This window comes from Lagenorhynchus albirostris, chromosome 10, assembly GCF_949774975.1.
Source record: "Lagenorhynchus albirostris chromosome 10, mLagAlb1.1, whole genome shotgun sequence".
Lineage (NCBI taxonomy): Eukaryota > Metazoa > Chordata > Mammalia > Artiodactyla > Delphinidae > Lagenorhynchus > Lagenorhynchus albirostris.
Genome location: NC_083104.1, coordinates 91,144,937 through 91,163,340, shown reverse-complemented (window position 1 = coordinate 91,163,340; position 18,404 = coordinate 91,144,937). Strand labels below are relative to the sequence as shown.

The window sequence follows — 18,404 nt, the reverse complement described above, 5'->3', positions numbered from 1 at the left end:
TGCTCTTTAAAATCTCTGCACTTGCTATAAAAAGGCTTCCCGTGGAAACTTCAGTCCATTAGAAATGAATGTTACCTTTCAGTTGTCACAGTGGATGGTCTAACCAGAGTAAATGTTGGGAAGATGAAGCGGCATATTTGTGAACTCAGTTTAAAGGTAGAACCCTCACTCTCCCCACAGTCGTAACCAGCAGCTAACCTTCACGCAGAACGTTGCTTTCAGTAGCATGGGCGTTATACCAAGGCAGAGTTTGTGTTTTTTCAAAGCAGTGTAGGACTTCTATACTTGTTCCCCAACACTTGTGGTACAAATGTTAACACTGACCACTAAAGACTGATGCTTCTTTTTATTTTCTACTTTGCCTGTTTTCTCCATAAGAAATGCAAGATACAGTAAGTTGATTATTTTTCTTCTGCCCACAACATTATGATTCTGTAAAGAGAGTTCATAAACATTTGAAAGGTTTTAATATGGAAGGGTATGTGTGGAGGTAGGTGGGTCTTTCTGTAGACTAATTGGAATTATTTTTCATACATTTCAAATGAGATGCTGTTTTGTTATAGATCAATTTGTCATAAAGGGGAATTGTCACATGTTTGCCATGGAGATAGGACATCATGACAAAACAGAAAACTAAACATCAAGAGTCCTTGGATGTCTTATTATTTCATGGTAGATAAATGGAAAAGGAATGAGAATCCATTTGTGGAAAATAATCATGTCAACAGACATTGGCCTATTAAGTCTCCAATAGTGCCCATGGAAAATGAATAGAAAATTACTTTTTAAATGGTTTGAATACCTTTAATGCAGTGTACAAAGCTGAGTAATTATGTTTTGAATATAAAAAAGGATTGATTATTACAGATAAATAAATGTAGTTGTTTTCCTTTGTTCTAGAGTGAACACCTATCTTTTCATCATGTTCGTTAGAAATATATGCTTTGTAACAATGAGTTTGAAACTTTTAAAGGCAACCCATAGTGAGAAATGTATTTTACACACACACACACACACACCCTTCTCACAATACTAAAACAAGTTTCACAAAACAGTACTTTCTTCCACCACATGGAATTCAGATATTTTCTTTTGTGTTTTACTTCATTTTTAAATAAAATCCTGGCTGAGACCCACTAAATTGATTCCGTGATCCACTAATGGGTCACATCCCACATTTTGAAAAACATGTTATAGAACATAAATGTTATATAATTATAAATATTTATTTATTTATATAAAATATAACCCTTACAGCATACATTAGGAGGTATGGATTGCCATGATAATGACAGCTATAATATAACCCTTACAGCATACATTAGGAGGTGTGGATCGCCATGGTAATAATGACAGCTATAATATAACCCTTACAGCATACATTAGGAGGTGTGGATCGCCATGGTAATAATGACAGCTATTATTTATTGAGCACATGTTATGATGTGGGCAAATCCTATTTAAAATGGTAATCGTTATAAAGCAGAACATCTACTTCACTTCTTTCATGGGAAAGTAGTATGATAAAGTTTTGGCCAGATATTAAAAGTGAGGAATGATTATGTAAGAAAATGTTGGTTCAGTGATAACATCATATATACAAAATCTTTTGACAAACTTTAAGATATATGCATAGAAATATATTTCCTAATATTTTTATCTTCTTCTTCTAAAGTTTGGGGTTAAAAAAAACTATTACAAAGTATATTATAAAAATTATAGTTTTTCATTTTAAATCTAAATTAGTAAAAACTATATGAAAGATTCCAAAACATAATCCCTAGAATAAATCAAACTGATTTCTTCTCATTTACTATGGTCTGTTGACATACCAGCAAAATAACTCATAAACAATTACAGCCAGTATCACAGCGTTATTGCAAAGGGGGAAAAGGCTGTTAGAATTATCTGATCAAATAGCTTTTGGGAGGAAAAAATAAATAAAAATCATTTCATTTATTTGCCCACTTATCACAAGTCTGCAAAAAGTATGCAGAAGGGTGGGGTGTTGGCACTCATTGTCACCACAATATTCAGAAGTTTTAAGAAATGCATTCCATCTCAATGGACAAAGTCAAGAAGCTTATGGCGACTTAACAGCTCAAGTATTTTGAGTAACCATTGTTTTCTTCTATTTTCAAATTGGATTTTGAGATTTGAGTTCTATGGGGTGTTAGTGACCAACAGCATGCTGCTCTAGACTGAGTTTCCAAGCTTGCATTGCTCTGAGAAATGCTCTTTCCCTTGACTTAACAGTTGGAACTGAACTTGCTGTTCCCACCTCCTAGCCTTTGTGTTCAGACTGCAGCTGTGCCAGGCAACTGTTGTGCCCTTCAGTTGTTCCACAAAATGTAAATCTTTGAGGCCAGCAATTTTTCAGGACAGTGACTGGAGAGAGGGTCCGTGTGTGTGCACAAGTGTGCTGGCGTCAGGGTGGGTGCGTTTTGGGGGAGGAAGCAGCTGTGGAGTAATCTATCTGGAATTTCTTGTTACATTTACTGTGGTAAATGGAATCTTCTCATTCGGTCAGCTTTTTTTCACATGACCATGGACTGGAAAGACTCTGTACCAGAAATGACTTGCAGTTTTCAGTTAGTTTAATTATTGGGAACCCTTTTCCATATTAATTTACAGTTGCCTCAGCCCTGGGTTTCAAATGCACTTTGTTGAATAAATTGATCTCTTGGCAGGAACCCAATAGAGACACTATTATTTATCATTCCTTGCAGTTGGTCAGATTTGTAATATTCGTTGGCAGTTCCTGCAAATCAGATAACTTAAGCTGAAAGACAGAGGCCTGATCTTTACGCTTATAATGACCGCAATAACTGATTCTTTTTATGAATGGTCCAGATCAGCATTCCAACTTTTATTCTATTCTCTGTAGATCTGGCCAGGAAAAGGTCATGAAGATAGTTCTATGAATAGGATACAGTGTGGTTGTTTTCTTAACTTTCTGGTGTGAAATTTGTTGACATATTTTTGTCCTTTTATGTGTCTTTCCAAATTAGTTTTGAGAATAGCCAGGGTATAATTATTTGTAGAATAGAGTAAAACTACACATAGATGGATGTGTATAAAGTCTTACGTTGTGGTGATGTAATTCTTTCTACTGATAATGTGGATTTTTAAAATCTATACACCAGTTGTCATCCATCCTAACCTCCCCTGAACCTCCAGTAAATGAAATCACTGGGAGTGGTCACAGTTATAGACAAGGCGGGGTTTGATTTTTCTCAAAGCAGGACACTCTATGATCACTCCTTTTCCTCCAGGTAGATATTTCTTTTCAGCCTGTTTCTCAATGTAAAGGCCAAATGTCCATTAACAAAGCAAAAGTTTAACAGTTTGCTGGTGATCAAATTAAAACACAGCCAGAGGGTATCCTGACTCATAAATAATGTAGACTCTGTAGCACATGATTAAATATGTATGTCTCGTAAGTTTTCAAGTCTTCTGGCCTCTCTGGTTTCCTCTTGATTTTTACAAGCAAAAACTGTCCTCAATCTTTTATATCAAAGTTTTCATTTAGAACTCGTACCAAACCTGTGCCTTAGGTTTATTAATCAAGGTGAATAGGTGAAACCTCAGCTGGTGTGGTGTTTGTCTAGACCACAAGCTCACTGAATACCTCTATAGGTCTACGGAGAATGGGTCTCTCCAGTCTACCTTACCATATCGGTGGTCAGTCTAGTCATCACTCCTGGGTTTTTAGCTCCCTTTGGGGGCTTTGGGTAGACAGTTCCTTTCATTCTCCTCTGGAAGAGATCCAGACGGCTCAGAGGGAGTTAGGGGTGTTGTTGACTAACAAAGGAGCTCTAAACACACAGATAATGAAGTTAGGTTGGAAACAGCTCTGAGTTCAGCCTGAAAGAGACTACAGAAATTAAACAAACGTTGCTTAGGCGCCCACCTTCTGTGCACCAGCCTCTTAGCAAGGTGCTGAGAATACAAAGATGGGTACGTGACACAGTAGACACAGTTCCTGTCCACAGAAACTTACATTCTAGCCGAAGAACATAAAAATGATACAACGTGATAGAATAGGGTGAATAGCATGCTAGAGGTAAGCAGAAACACGATGCTTACATAGACCAGGAAGACATGGAAGGAATACCCAACCCCATAGTACAGTGTGGTTCTTGGGCAAGCAGCAATCTGGAGACTTGTTAGAAAAGCAGAATCTCAAACATCACCCCAGACCTCCTGAATCAGAACCTGCATTTTAACAAGATTTCCCCAAGTGATTTATATGCATATTAAAATTTGAAAAGCACTGCTCTAGTATAGTCATGCTGGACCAAAGGAGTGCAATTTGTGGGAGACTCAAGGAAGACCATTAGTTTTTACTCATTCATTTGTTTAGTAATTCATTTACTTAATAACCATTTATTGGATACCCACCTTGTACAAAGCACACACCAGACATTGTATTAATGCTACAGTTTCTGCCATCAAGCATCAGGTTTTAATTACAATGCAAAAAAATAAATAACAATACAAGGCCATGTTGGAAAATAAACCTTGCTAATTAGACTTCTGGGTGGGCAGGAAGGGCAACAAAGGGCTACATTTGGTATGAGTCTTGTTTTGTTTTGTTATGGTTTTTGGTTTTGTTTTGTTTTTATTGAAGTGTGGTCGATTTATATTATATTAGTTTCAGGTGTACTGATTTGGGTCTTGAAGGACAGTAGGAGTTCCCTAGGCAGACAGTAAAGGAAAGGGCAGTTCTTAGCTGAGAATTCAGCAGAGAATTGGGCACAAAGGACATGAACTAAGTACTTTGACAGAAAAGCTGTTAGTTTTGCAGAGCTGAACATGGCAAGAGATGAGGCCAGAAAGGCAAATTGGGGCCATATGGTGGAATCCTTACGTGTTATCCTAAGAAGATGGGTCCATATGTGGTGTGCAGGGTTTTTTCCTTCCCCACAGGCTTTTTTTTTAATTGAAATAAAGTTGATGTACAATATTATGGTAGTTTCAGGTGATTTACATAGTGATTTGACCTTTGCATACATTACGAAATGTTCACCACAATAAGTCTAGTAACTATCATTTCCTAAAGTTATTACAATATCATTAACCATATTCCTTGTGCTGCATATTACATCCCTGTGGCTTATTTATTTTATAACTGTAAGTTTGTACCTCTTACCCCTCTTCACTGATTTTGCCTACCACTATCCCCCTCCCCTCTGGCAACTACCCGTTTTTTTCTCTGTATCTATAAGTCTGTTTCATTTTGTTTTGTATGATTGTTTGGTTGGTTTTCTGGATTCCACATATAAGCGAGATCATATGGTATTTTCTTACTGTAACTTATTTCACTTAGCATAATACCCTCTAGATCCATCCATGTTGTCACAAATGGCAAGATTTCATTTTTTTAATATTTATTTATTTTCGCTCTGCCGGGTCTTACTTGTGGCATGCATGTGGGATCTAGTTCCTTGACCAGGGATTGAACCTGGGCCCCTGCCTTGGGAGTGTGGAGTCTTACCCACTGGACCACCAGGGAAGTCCCAAGATTTCATTTTTTGTGGCTGAGTAATATTCCATTGTATATACTTGATATCTTCTTACCACATCTTCTTTACCCATTCACCTGTCGATGGACACTTAGGTTGCTTCCATATCTTGGCTATTGTAAATAATGGTGCATTGAACATAGGGGTACACCATAGGTTTTTAAGCAGAAAGTTACTCACTATAAATAATAATCTAGTAATTGTTCAGGATAAATGGAAAAGGGGAGAGACTAGAGGCCCTAATACATGTTAGGAGACTTTAGTGGATGCCAAGGATGGGATAATGAGTATGTGACCTTGAGTGTAACAAGGCAATGGAATGTAAGAGATGAAATGGACACTGAGTTGGAGGACAAAAAGAGAGAGAGAAATCAAATCTAAACTCAAAGTTTCCAATCTGGAAGTCTGGCAGAATAATAGTAACATCAATAAAAATAGGGATATCGACAGGAGGAGCTGGTAGAGAAGCAAGAAAATATTCACCTGAGGGCTTCCCTGGTGGCACACTGGTTGAGAGTCTGCCTACCAATGCAAGGGACATGGGTTCGTGCCCCGGTCCGGGAATATCCCACATGCCGCGGAGTGGCTGGGCTCGTGAGCCATGGCCGCTGAGCCTGCGCATCCGAGCCTGTGCTCCACAATGGGAGAGGCCACAACAGTGAGAGGCCCACACACCGGAAAAAAAAAAAAAAGTATTCATTTGTGTTCAAATTGTACTTTTAGAAAGTAAAAAAGTTCAAAAAACAAAGAAACAAGTTCAAAAAACAAAGAAACAAAGTTCGAAGTTATAAAGTCCGAAGTTCTTTAAAAAAAAAAAAGAAATATTCACCTGAGTTTTCACCATGTTGCATGTGAGGCACAGGTGAAATGTCCATCTAGATGGGGAGGTGGAGCAGGCAGGTGAAATGCAGGACTGAAGTTCACTGAAGGGGGAGACCTAGAGATGATAGTTAAACAGAAGAGAAGATAGAAAAAGAGAATATGATGAAGGATAAAACCTGGGGGGACACTGTTACTTAAGAATGGAATAAATCGGGCTTCCCTGGTGGTGCAGTGGCTGAGAGTCCGCCTGCCGATGCAGGGGACACGGGTTCGTGCCCCGGTCCGGGAAGATCCCACATGCCGCGGAGTGGCTGGGCCTGTGAGCCATGGCCGCTGAGCCTGCGCGTCCGGAGCCTGTGCTCTGCAACAGGAGAGGCCACAGCAGTGAGAGGCCCGCCTACCGCAAAAAAAAAAAAAAGAATGGAATAAATCAATCAAAGAGACAAAGACAAAGACAAGAAAGAGGAGGAGAACTAAGAGCTGAGGGTCTCAAAGCTCTAAGAACAATGGGTTGGCTGATCAACTGTGACAATCTGGGGAGGGTAAAGTTAGAAAAAGGCTGCCAACATCTATCTTATTATTGACTTTTAGAATGCAATTTCTGAAGGGCTGGAGGTAGATGCAGTTTTACAGAATCATGGAGCAAAAAGATTTTGTGTAATGATCTCGTCATTACTTATGGTCCAGGTGTCTGACTTGATGGATTATTGCTTATAGCTTCAATTTCTGCCTTTTGAAGTCGGGGATTATTTGTGGGTTTTATTTTTACCTTTTCTATATCTTCAGTAGAGTAAGTGTAGGTCAGAAATAAATATCTACAATTTCATACACAGTAGTTTAGAGTTAGCTGTACTATGAAGCTGTAAGCAAGCTTTTTATATTTAGGACTATTTTTATTATCTCATAAATACCTTTGAGTTTTATTGCTAGTTGATAACAATACATAGATGTTTTTAGAGTATTTATTCTCTCCGTAAATCACACAGTAGTGGCTTTTAAAACTGCCTAATTTAATGATGAAGATTATTTTATTTACTAGGACTTTTTTATAACCAAGAACTCAAACTCTCTAAACCTGGGGGCCAGCAAGTTAATAAATGTTCCTAATTTATTTAAACCATCACCTTGGGAATATTTTAATTAAGGTGTGTTCATTTAATATTCTTTAAGGCATAGTGTTGAAGGCAGTGGTGTAATTGGGGGTGTCCTGTTGACTACTGTCTCCTCCAACCCCTCTTAGGAAAGTCAGGAGGCTGTGGTTTAAAGGTGCAGGCAGAGGCGCTCCCCAGAGCAGAGCTGGGGGTGCCTGGGTAGGAGGAGACTTTGAACTCGGTGGTCAGTCCCAGCCCAGAGCGAGCCACAATGCCCCACCGCCACCCCTCCACCCCTAGTTTTCATTCATCCCTGAGGTGCCGTGCCTCTGGGTCCAACCTCTTAACTCCCTGGGGAATGCCTGAAAGCCTCCACTGCCGGAGGCTGGGCCTCCCAGTAATTGCCGCCAGGGCTGTGTGGCTTTACCCACCTCCCTGTCCCTCCCCACCTCCAGTGAGCAGGGCAATGGCAATTGAAATTTGGGGCCCATCCTTTTTAGGATACTAAGTGACAGCAAGTCTTCCCTCCTCACAAGTGAATTTTATCTTTTCAAATGGCCAAAAGCCATTGAGACCCTCTTTGGAGAAGGATTAATTCAAGTAATAACTCTTTTCAGTCAAAAAGAGCAGAATACAAAGGCATGAGTGATTACTTGGTATGTGTGTTTTTGTAAACAGGTCTGAAGGCAGTCCTAAAAGAAAGTTTTGAATGCTGGTAGTTTTTTATTAAACAAGTGTGTCGCATCAGAAGCTAATGCTTTGAAAGACAGTACTTATGTGAATCTGTAAGTTCTTGTGTGATTGCTAACAATTCAGTTGCATTTATTTGTTGTAATGACAATGTTCATGTACCCTCCTCCTGGAATCCCCTTCCTCTTGCTTCCCTGTGTCAAATCTGACTCATCCATCCTTCAAGGTCTATTTCGAATGGTCTTGTCTCCCAGAAGCCTCTCTGACCTCCCTTGCTTATTACCATGCCCTTCCAAGCTGGAAGTTATCCTTTTCCTCCACAGAACTTCTGTAGTACTTCTTAAAATCTGTACTTCTTTTATGATGCTTAGCACTTTCTACCTTATAAAGCAGTTACTTATTCATTTCGGTAAATATTTATGAAGCACCTACCACGTTTCAGGCACTGGGTGCATTACTGGTGACATTAAGATGAATAATGAGTGGCTCTTCAGAGCTCGGGCTCAAGACATGACCAAACCCAAATTCACAGACAAATAATTACGATATAATGTGAAGTATCATAATAAGGGGGTTCCTAATGAGCCCTTGCAATAGAGAAACAGAAAATTTCCTCTTAGGAGAGTTCCAGAAAACCGACAAAAAGAAGAGAACTTTGAGTTGAGCCTTGAAAGGTGTGTAAGAGTTTTCCAGATAGTAAATTGGGAAGAGCCTTCCAAACAAAGGCACAACCTGAGCAGAAACATGAAGGCTAAGAGCCAATTGCCTGCTGTCAGGGAGAATGGAAGTGTCTTTTCTCTCCTCTGAGGCTGTGAGCTCATTGAAAGCAGGGTTCTTTCTCATTCTGCATGGGATCTGCAGCAGTGACTGGTACAGGGCCTTAAATACAGACAATGTCCAAACACTTTTGCTAAATTGAACACAGTAATTGGTAATTGCATTTCTTCACAGTGAAATTTCCAGAGGCTTATTCCACTAACTACAGATTGTGTTCATTGTTTAAGAGCCACGTAAATACTGTTCCTTTATTTCTTATATCAAATGATGGTAATGGAAATGTACAATGCATTTTCTTATAGGCAACGGCAATGCCTTCCCTGCACTTGTCCCTTGCCATCTGCATGCCCCTAATTCCCAGTTGGTATAAACTCAGGAAATACAAGCTAATATTAGATTAAGTAAAAAGGTTTTCTTAAGAAGGGATGGAGGGAAGGTGCAGATTGTCTTCTAAAGGTAAAAGAAACCCTTCATAGAATATAACATAGAGCTAAGTCCAGATTTATTGGTCCAGGTTGCACCCTTGATAGAAGCTGAGCTAATCACAGACACTTTCCCAGACCTTTCCTGCAAAATTTGGAACTGAAATTGAGGCAAAAGTTACTTTGTCTTTAGTGCACCTCAGCTATAAACCTCAGGAGATGCTGATGCTTCTATTTTTTTATTTTTTCCTAAGTAAATAATGTAAATAGTACAGAGCCAAACGTAAATCATCTTCACAACAGCTCTCACTTCGCCTCACTCCCCACCGCTGCCGTTTACCAAGGATGGATAATTTAAGAAATACAGTTATTTCTCTATGATCCTAAAATCCAAAAGCAAAACAGAAACTTTAATTCAATGATTGTTCAGATCTAGGCTTTTCTGGCCCAATGAAGTCACAGTCCAGATAATTCAAGCCACACATCACTCTTGGTCTTACAACTGTTGGCTATCTATAGTTTGTCTCTTTGTTGGGTATATTCTGCTATCTTTAACTCTGGACATTTTTCCCATGGAAAATTTAATTTTATCTTTCCTTTTTTTATGAGAAATTATATTTTCAAGCTGCCAATGCTGGCAGACAAGAAGAAAAAACAATCTGGGAATCCTAGATTTGGTCCACAGAGCAGTAGCAAAAAATAGGCCAAACCAATCATTAAAGCTACTTATGAAGACAATTTATGCAAAATAGCTGGGTCACTTGAGCAAATTAGGTTGTGTTCAACATATTCTCTGGAATCTGCTCTGAGGGCTTGGTCTGCTTTTATCAAACATCTCTGCTTTGGGCATGTACAACAGGAATCACCACCTGTGGTTTTTGAAGGGCCACATCCAGATCTATAAATTAGGAAACAGTAAGCATAAAAACACTAAGTTACTGGTTTCCACAAACTGATATAGACTGTGTAAGGTATTCTCAGGCTGTTTTCCAATTTAAAGCTGTTTTTCCTTCTCTGAAGGGACTTTGTTTCTTGTTCTTTTTTCATCTACCACCATATTTCACATCTCTCCAGATTATCAAACGAATAACATAGAGAGACCCCAGGAGGGTGGGGAGAATGGGGATGAGGAAACCATCAGAAGTTATTGGCGAAACCGTGAGATTTGGGTTTTTCATTACCTTTCCTGTTGTACCTCTGTCTTGGGCTAAGGGAGTTTGGTGTCTTGCCTCTGAAGAAAAGTGATCAAAATGGGCCTTACATTTCCTTCATAATTGTGGGACCATCTTTTTATTTTGACGGTATATAAGTACCCTTGGTATTTTTATGGAAACTTGAAATTCGAGTAGTATTCTGTTACCATAGATGAAATAGGAAATATTCCCTAAATTGACTTTTTAAAAATTGTTAATAAACATATGCTTAAAATATTATATAGCTCTTCATTGTAATATTTTTTAACAATTCTGTTTTCCTGGAAAGGCCCCCAGAAACTTTGCTTTCATTGGCAGAAGTCTAAAAATTATAGGAAGTGATAGAAATAAGAGAACAGAGATTAAAGTCACAAATTCACTTTGGTTTATACTCAGGTATAAAGGATGATTATCTGTTTATGTGCAGTCTTTTTTCTTGAAAATGGTTGTCTGCCAACAGAAGTGTTGTATAAATATGCATGTAAAATTTGGACATACTTATAGAAATTGACAAATTTGGAAATGTATCAGTTTCACCAAGTTCTTGATCTAAGTACACCTTTCAGAAAATAGAAACTAGTTTTGATGGCTAAAATATAAACAAACCCTAAACCATGAATTTGTGAAGTATTTTTACTGCTATGAAAACTAGTTTATGTATATAGAAAGTTAGTCTTTAGTTCTGAAACTGTAGTTCTTTCTTTTAATCCCTCCCTCCTTTTGTGGTATGTGAGAGGTTTATTATTATCCTGTTTATGTGCCATGTTACATTAAGATCATTTGAGATTCTTCATCTTTGGAAAAACTAATAAACAGCATTGGCAAAAGGCTCAGTTGTAAAACACTGTGAAGTCCTATAGTTTTAGCAGGTTAAAGTAATAAGTCTAAGTGTATTTGTGACTGAAATGGCTTTGTGATTTTTAAACGCTTTATTTGTTTGTTTATTTATCTTCGGCTGCGTTGGGTCTTTTTTGCTGCATGCAGGCTTTCCGTAGTTGTGGCGAGCAGAGACTACTCTTCGTTGTGGTGCAGTGGCTTCTCTTGTTGCAGAGCATGGACTCTAGGCGTGTGGGCTTCAGTAGTTGTGGCACGCAGGCTCAGTAGTTGTGGCTCACGGGCTCTAGAGCGCAGGCTCAGTAGTTGCGGTGCACGGGCTTAGTTGCTCCGCTGCATGTGGGATCTTCCTTGACCAGGGATCAAACCCGTGTCCCCTGCATTGGCAGGCAGATTCTTAACCACTGTTCCACCGGGGAAGTCCCTGAACACTTTTAAAGTGTATAATAGGGCACATGTAATGTACCTGGAAAGCATTAAGTGTAAGCCAGGCGATTAATGGACCAGGCTGTCTCTGAGATGGACAGCAAAAGAGAGAACCTGACCAAGAAACTGAAGACAGCCATCTGTGTGTGTGTGTGAAGGGGAATTGAGGTGGTGGCCATAAGGAAAGGATGGGGGGTGGGAGGAAACCCATAAACAGTGCCACTGCATGTCAGCTGTTTCATTTTGTAGCTTTATCTGTGATCTCCACAAATACTTAAAGATGGTGGCTCAAAATATTGCTGTCACTAAGCTAGTTTTATATAAGAAACATCATAACAAAAGCTCTGCTGTGAGGGACAGAATCCATCTGTTCCAAGAGACTGTCACAGGGGTGATTTTGATTTTCTCGGTCTCTGCCTTTTAAGAAATTGGGAAAAACACACACCAAGATGTAGGTTGCCAGGCCTGTTCTTAAAGTTGGAGATTAATATTACGTGTATATACATTTCTCCCTCAGTCTCTCCTTACAAGACCTGTGTCCTCTACAGAGCATTCGATGGTGTGGCCCCGGCCTAAGTCGTTCTCTGGCTCTCCTGACCCCACTGTCCTGAGGAGAGCTGGCCACACCCTCCTTTGTGCTCCCAGTGTTCCTGTTCACGTGACACACGACACATATCAAACTGAATCTGCAGCTACTATTTTGTGCACTCGACACTCCCACTGGATTATGAGTTTAACAAACAAAAAGTTTAACAAACAAGACATATGCCTACTTCTTCATCATATACCCAGTTCCTTGCAAGGTAGCTCTAGGCAAATGTGGAATGGACAAACGAGCCTACTTATTCTAATTGACTTTCAGTCTATTAAAGAGGTTCTATTTAGACCAAATCATCTGCTACCCCTATTGCTGAATTTGAAAAATCTTAGACTTTAAAAAGTGAAAGTTGAAAATTCCCCAAAAATGTAACTCTTAAACAGAAAATCTTAGATGGAAAACTTTTCTTTGTAGCTGATTTTTTTTTTTTTTTTTTTTTTTTTTTTTGCCTAAGGAGCTGTGTTTCACTTTTTTGCTTAATTTTATCACAAAGACATAAAACCTCCATCTAAAAGTAGTCTATTAGTCTTACTTTCAACAGACCCAACAAAATGGAGAATTGGAGCCCCGTTTGCAGATTATTTAGATCCAAAGCTAGACTGTAGCTGAATTAACTGGATAACTAAGACAGTGGTATGGGCTGTGGGAGATAGAAGTGGTTGTTAATTACATGTGTCAAAACAATGTGGAGATTTCGTTTAAGAACTAGAAATAGTTTCCCTTTCAGAATAAAACCTAAATTCCAAGGTAATAAAATGATAGGTAATTATTTCAAGTGACATTTAATGGAAAAAATTCTGATGCACATTAGTACATAAATATATTCCATGTAATACAATTATAGAATTTTACATATATAGTATATATAACCAAAACATTACGAGCTTGCCACATGCCACATACAATGGTTTCATTAGTTCATAATTATAGTTCATATATTTAAAGGCAGAGGAAGCGGCTGTTCCCAGGACAGTTGAAATTAATTTAGAGAAAGGGATTGGCAGACGTTTTAAAAAGTCTTTGTGCCGCCTTTACCCCGACTCCAAAAAAAAAAAAGTAAATAAACATCTGCTCTCAAAATTAATCTTAATAGAGCTTTCAGAAGCAGCATTGTTAGGTTTTGTGCTGTGTTCTTACAACATAAGTGAACACCTGCACCCTAAATGTGGCCACTTAAAATCATAAATGGCTTTTTTTTTTTTCCAGTTGGAAACCATTGTTACAATGGCTTTAATAAAATGTGTTTTTCAGTTGTTTCCAGTTTGGGGTCTAAGATACTTCAGACTCATTTCGTCAGGATAAGGTAGCATCTTTAAAAAGCAGCTGTGTGGGGGTCGCTGCTCCTTCACTCAGGTTAAGCCTTTCCCCCTTCGACTTCCTTCATTTCGGCCCTCACCTCACCTTTACTTTCCAGTCTGTGTGACCTTGTGCAAGTCACAGGATATCATAATTCTGTAGGCCCTGAGTTTCTAGAAGTGTAATTCTACACTCTAGAAGTAAAATTGTGTTAGGGTAAAACACACCATAGAAGATTGTTTTATTAAGGGTTTTTTTTAGAAGGACCGGAAATACTCAGATAATTTGCAAGGGAACGGCATCTTTTATTAAATGTCCCTTATTCTGTATGTGTAAATCTGACCCCATAGCCTCTATTCCAGGAAATGAATGCAATCTGCAACCTAATTAAAGGTTATCCCCTGTGAGTCTCCCAGGACCCTCTCAGGTTCCTGGTGCAGGCTCAGAGACAGAGTTGCCCACTGGAAGTTTCCATCTGTATCCCTGCACGGCCTTGACTCACAGTGTGAGCTGGGCCAGATCTGCCCCCCTGCCAGTGCTCCTTTCCCCTCTTAGCTAGTCTTCTCACAAGGCCCATATCCCATTGAGAACAAGAAGCAGCAGATCCCTCAACAGGCAACCGAGGTTGTAGGCTTGATCTGACCCACTACTTCTCATTCAGTCTAGACAACCTGGTGCATTACCTCTGCCATGAGATTTTATCTAAGAATAAATCACACCCAGGGGCAATGCCCTTAAATCTCCAGTCCCCAGGGCGTGGGGGGGGGGCAGGTCCCCATCCCAGAACAACTTAGACACTAGGCAGGAAACTGAGATTTGGGTGCAAGTACCCCATTACTGGCACCCGTGGGTACTCAGGAAAAGTGAATAAGGCAAGAGTCCAGTTGCTAGAACGCAGGCACAGAGTCAGAACAAACTAGCGTCCAGGGTGACTTGATGCTGAGATGCCAGTGTCAGTACTCAAGACATATCCCCATGGGATCAAGCCTGGCTCCAGAGTTGGCCATAGGAGCCCAGTCAGCTGCTAAGGCATTAGAGGGAGGGAGCAAGGAGTAGTGGAGATAAAAATTAAATTATTACACCGCCTCCCAACACTTCACGTATATTTAAGACAGAGGCCCAAGAGCAACACGACATATGTGTAGGGTCGCCCACACCTCTGGTTAATTTGACTAGTGGCTTTTTTTTTTTTTTTTACGTCTGAATACAGCATAAAGGATTTCCCTGAAGAAGACTTTAGAATCAAGCAGATATGTGCTTGAATTATGTCCCTGCCATTTACTGGCCATTTAATATCGGGTCATACTTTCTGACTTCCTGCTTTATTTTCTGTGAGAGGGGGATTTCACTCCTAGTGATGTGGTTGTGACGACTAAGACGAATCTCAGCACAAAGCATGCCGTGGTTGTTCCCAGACTTGTGCGCACGTTGGAGTCACCTGTAGGGAGCTTCAGAAAATGCCCGTGTGCTGCCTCCCCAGAGTGTTCCTGCCGCGTGGCCTAGGCTTGGCAACTTCTAACAGATCCCCAGATGATTCTGATGTTCAGACAACTTTGGGAACCCCTTGGCATAGAGCCTGTCCTACACTGAGCATTAAATATGTGTTAGATGAGTGGAAACAACCAGAGCCTGGCATGGACGAGCTTTTCCAGAATTCCTGGCTCCCTTCCCTTCCCTGCCGGTCTCCCCTCTTTCACCGGGGTGCGTGAAGACAGCGTCGGGCTGTGATTCCAATCCGTGCGGCTGCTGCTCATGCCAGACACGTGAGAACGCAGAAAGCCCTGGTCCCACCTGCCTGCAGGAGGAGAAGAGGAGGCGAAGATAAGTTCATCACGAGGGGCAGCCCATGAGCGCCTGGTAAGGGACTCTCTGAGTTTGCTCTCGAGGACACTTGTACGATAAAGCCCCTGGGCACTGCTTGTCAAGTCACCCTGGAAACTAGAGCCCAGGTGTGTGTTCTCACTGGGGCCGATGCAGGAATGAGCCAACGCACAACGGATAAGCCAGTGGCAGAGTTTCAGCTGGTCCTGAGTTCTCCTCTTTTTTTTTGGCTTTTAGAGTCAACACTTGTTGCAGTAAAATCCTTTGTTTGGTGTTCCTGGGTCAGCCATCTGAATGTATCAGAGTTCCAAGAAGCTGAATATGTGGCTTATTGGTTTCAGTGTCCTTTAATGGCTCTTGGAGAGAGCCATGAAAGAATGAATGCTGAGAGCTGGGGAACCATCTAAGTCATTCTAAGATTTAGAAGCCGGTGGTGTCTCCCCTTTCCACAAAATAGGAGAGCTTTAAAGCTGCAGTGTTTCGCATGTGGGAGAGGAGCCTGGCCCTTCGCTGACTATTTGAGTTATTATGTGCTTGTGAGTAAAAGTAATATGTCGTGGCTCTGAGTGTCTGGAACTGGAATATTGTTTGATGTGCAAAGCTTATATTTTACACTTTATGATTCAGAGCAAATGTTCAAATTTCACCCCAGTAACATAATAGGAAATAATTAAAATGCTAAAAAAAAAAAAACAAAGTAGTCAGTCTCAAGAACTGTGCAGTCATTTTCTACTTGACCCAAGAATCCTGATGGAGTCAGGCTGTTTTTCCTTATAAACAAAAAAAACTATCACAAATTATCAGTTCAGGAGATGAGACCTCCAGCCTACTCAGTTTTTAAGATGTGCATTCTCAGTAAGAGAAGAACCTTTTATTTTCAGGATAATTCTACACTAAATAGGGATTGTATAAGTACTTTGAAAATAGTGTGGATTTTTTATTTTCAGCGGAAAACTGCCACAGATTAAAACTTCCTGATATTGACACTTTGTAATACTGTGTTGTTTACAAAAATAAGGATCTGCTGTCTTTGTTAATATTTAGCACTTATGTGATGTTTTACATATCGTATTTCGTACTGAAAATATATAAGCCTCAGGCACATTTTCATCACTCTCAATTTTTATAGTTTCCGTTTTTTTACTTGAATTAACTTCTCATTCTTTGTCATAGTCATACAGTTCTACTTCAGGGTTTAAAAGTAAAATGGTACATAACACAAGGTTATTGTATACGTGTGCTTCTATCTTACTAGTTTTAAGCTCTGTGACAGCTTCGTCTGTGGGGTCCTCTCAAAACATTGAAACAAATCCCTCTATTGTCTATCACCTTTTACTGACATTTCAATTTGTTAGAACTTCATATAGAAAACAAAGATTGCACTTCACATAGCAGAGAAGAGAATAAGCATAGGTCTTGCTCAGGCAAAATACAATTTTCTCTGGTTTACTAACAGTCAGCATTAGATGAACCAAACCATCAGAAGCATCCTGGACCCTGATCACCTTCATGTTTGACAGGCATCCAGGTCACATGTGGTCCTCACTTGGGGTTCGGTTTGAGGCATGCATACTTGAAAAATGAGTTGCAGAGAAAGAGTTTCAGTATCTCTTTCTTTAGCTGCTCATAAAGCTAACCACTGAATATTTTTCCTGTCTCTCTCTCTATCTCATTGGTGGTTGTAATTCCCAGTGTCCCCAAAAGAATCCTCTTACTAGTTGGACCACTTTTTTCTTATGATTATCAATTGGCCAAAGCCCAGTTTCATTCATATCCTGAGCTTTGGCCATGAACCTGTGAATATGGCTTTGTTTGCCTCTGAGTTGGCAGCGTGAATCTGGCACGTGCAGTTTCTACTGACAGGGCTGTACAGCTACGTGATGCTCCGTGTTCCCAAGGCAAACCCCCACTTGGTCCCAGGTCTTCCCAAACAGACCCGTGATGCACAGGTATACCCCTGGGTGCCCTTTGTGAATCTCGAACCCCACTCCCTCATTGACAACAGGTTCTAAGTGATGTTGGCAGAATCCCAGCTCTCAGCAAGGATATCATCTCAATAGAGTGCTTTCCGTCTTCTCTCTCCCACAGGGTCCAGTAGCATCAACCGCATCAGCGTTGTCTGTCCTCTCCGTTGGGCCTGGCCTTCCTCCACCTCCACCTCCTCCAGGGCCACCTCCACCCTTTGATAGTGAGGGCAGAAGAGAGGAGTCCTCTCCTTCACGCTCAGCTTTGTTTGCACAACTTAACCAAGGGGAAGCAATTACAAAAGGTGAGAAAACCAGACCTTGAGGCTGTCCCCCTCTGGCTTCAGGCACACAGATTCCTCAGAGCCCGCGGTGATGGATACATCATTCCATCCCAGTCCCTACTACATGGAGAGCCGTGTGTTCTTCATCTCAAGGTAGATGGGCTCAGTGGGCTGTTGGGTGGATCAGAAAGAAGAACTCAGAGATCCTAGGTTCTAAATGGACCACCGCACTGTGTCACCACTTCAGCCCTGGATGCTTCAGCACCAGCTACAATCCAGGCATCAAGATCAAGTGAAACAAAAATGACAGATGATAGAACCTCTGTCCTCAGAGGTGTATGGGCTTGTCAAAGAATTATATCATTGAACTACCTTTGTGAATGGTTAATATTTTTAATCATATACTTAATAAATTCATGTTGCCAAAAACTTTATGCAGATGTATTTTTGCTTTGCATGGGTAATAGGAATTATGGTATAAGTGTTCTCGTGTGCTGTGCTGGGAGCTAAGAACCAAAACTATTTCTGTGGCTGCAACTGGCTGCATTGTCCCCTCATCCGCAAAGGAAGGGAATGGACTCATAACCCTTAAGTCGATTCCATACTCTGACCTATGCTTACTGAAATGCTCTAACTTTTTAGACTGTATCTAGGAAAT

The 18,404-nt window shown here is 40.3% G+C and overlaps 1 protein-coding gene across 1 annotated transcript in view; it reads left to right on the top strand.

Annotated features, from left to right (window-relative positions):
• CAP2 (cyclase associated actin cytoskeleton regulatory protein 2) overlaps positions 1 to 18,404 on the top strand; it is a 136,267-nt gene that overhangs the window by 106,220 nt on the left and 11,643 nt on the right. Inside the window, exon 8 of the mRNA XM_060163624.1 lies at positions 17,587 to 17,767. Coding sequence (XP_060019607.1) covers positions 17,587 to 17,767 — 181 coding nt within the window. The remainder of the gene's footprint in view (positions 1 to 17,586; positions 17,768 to 18,404) is intronic.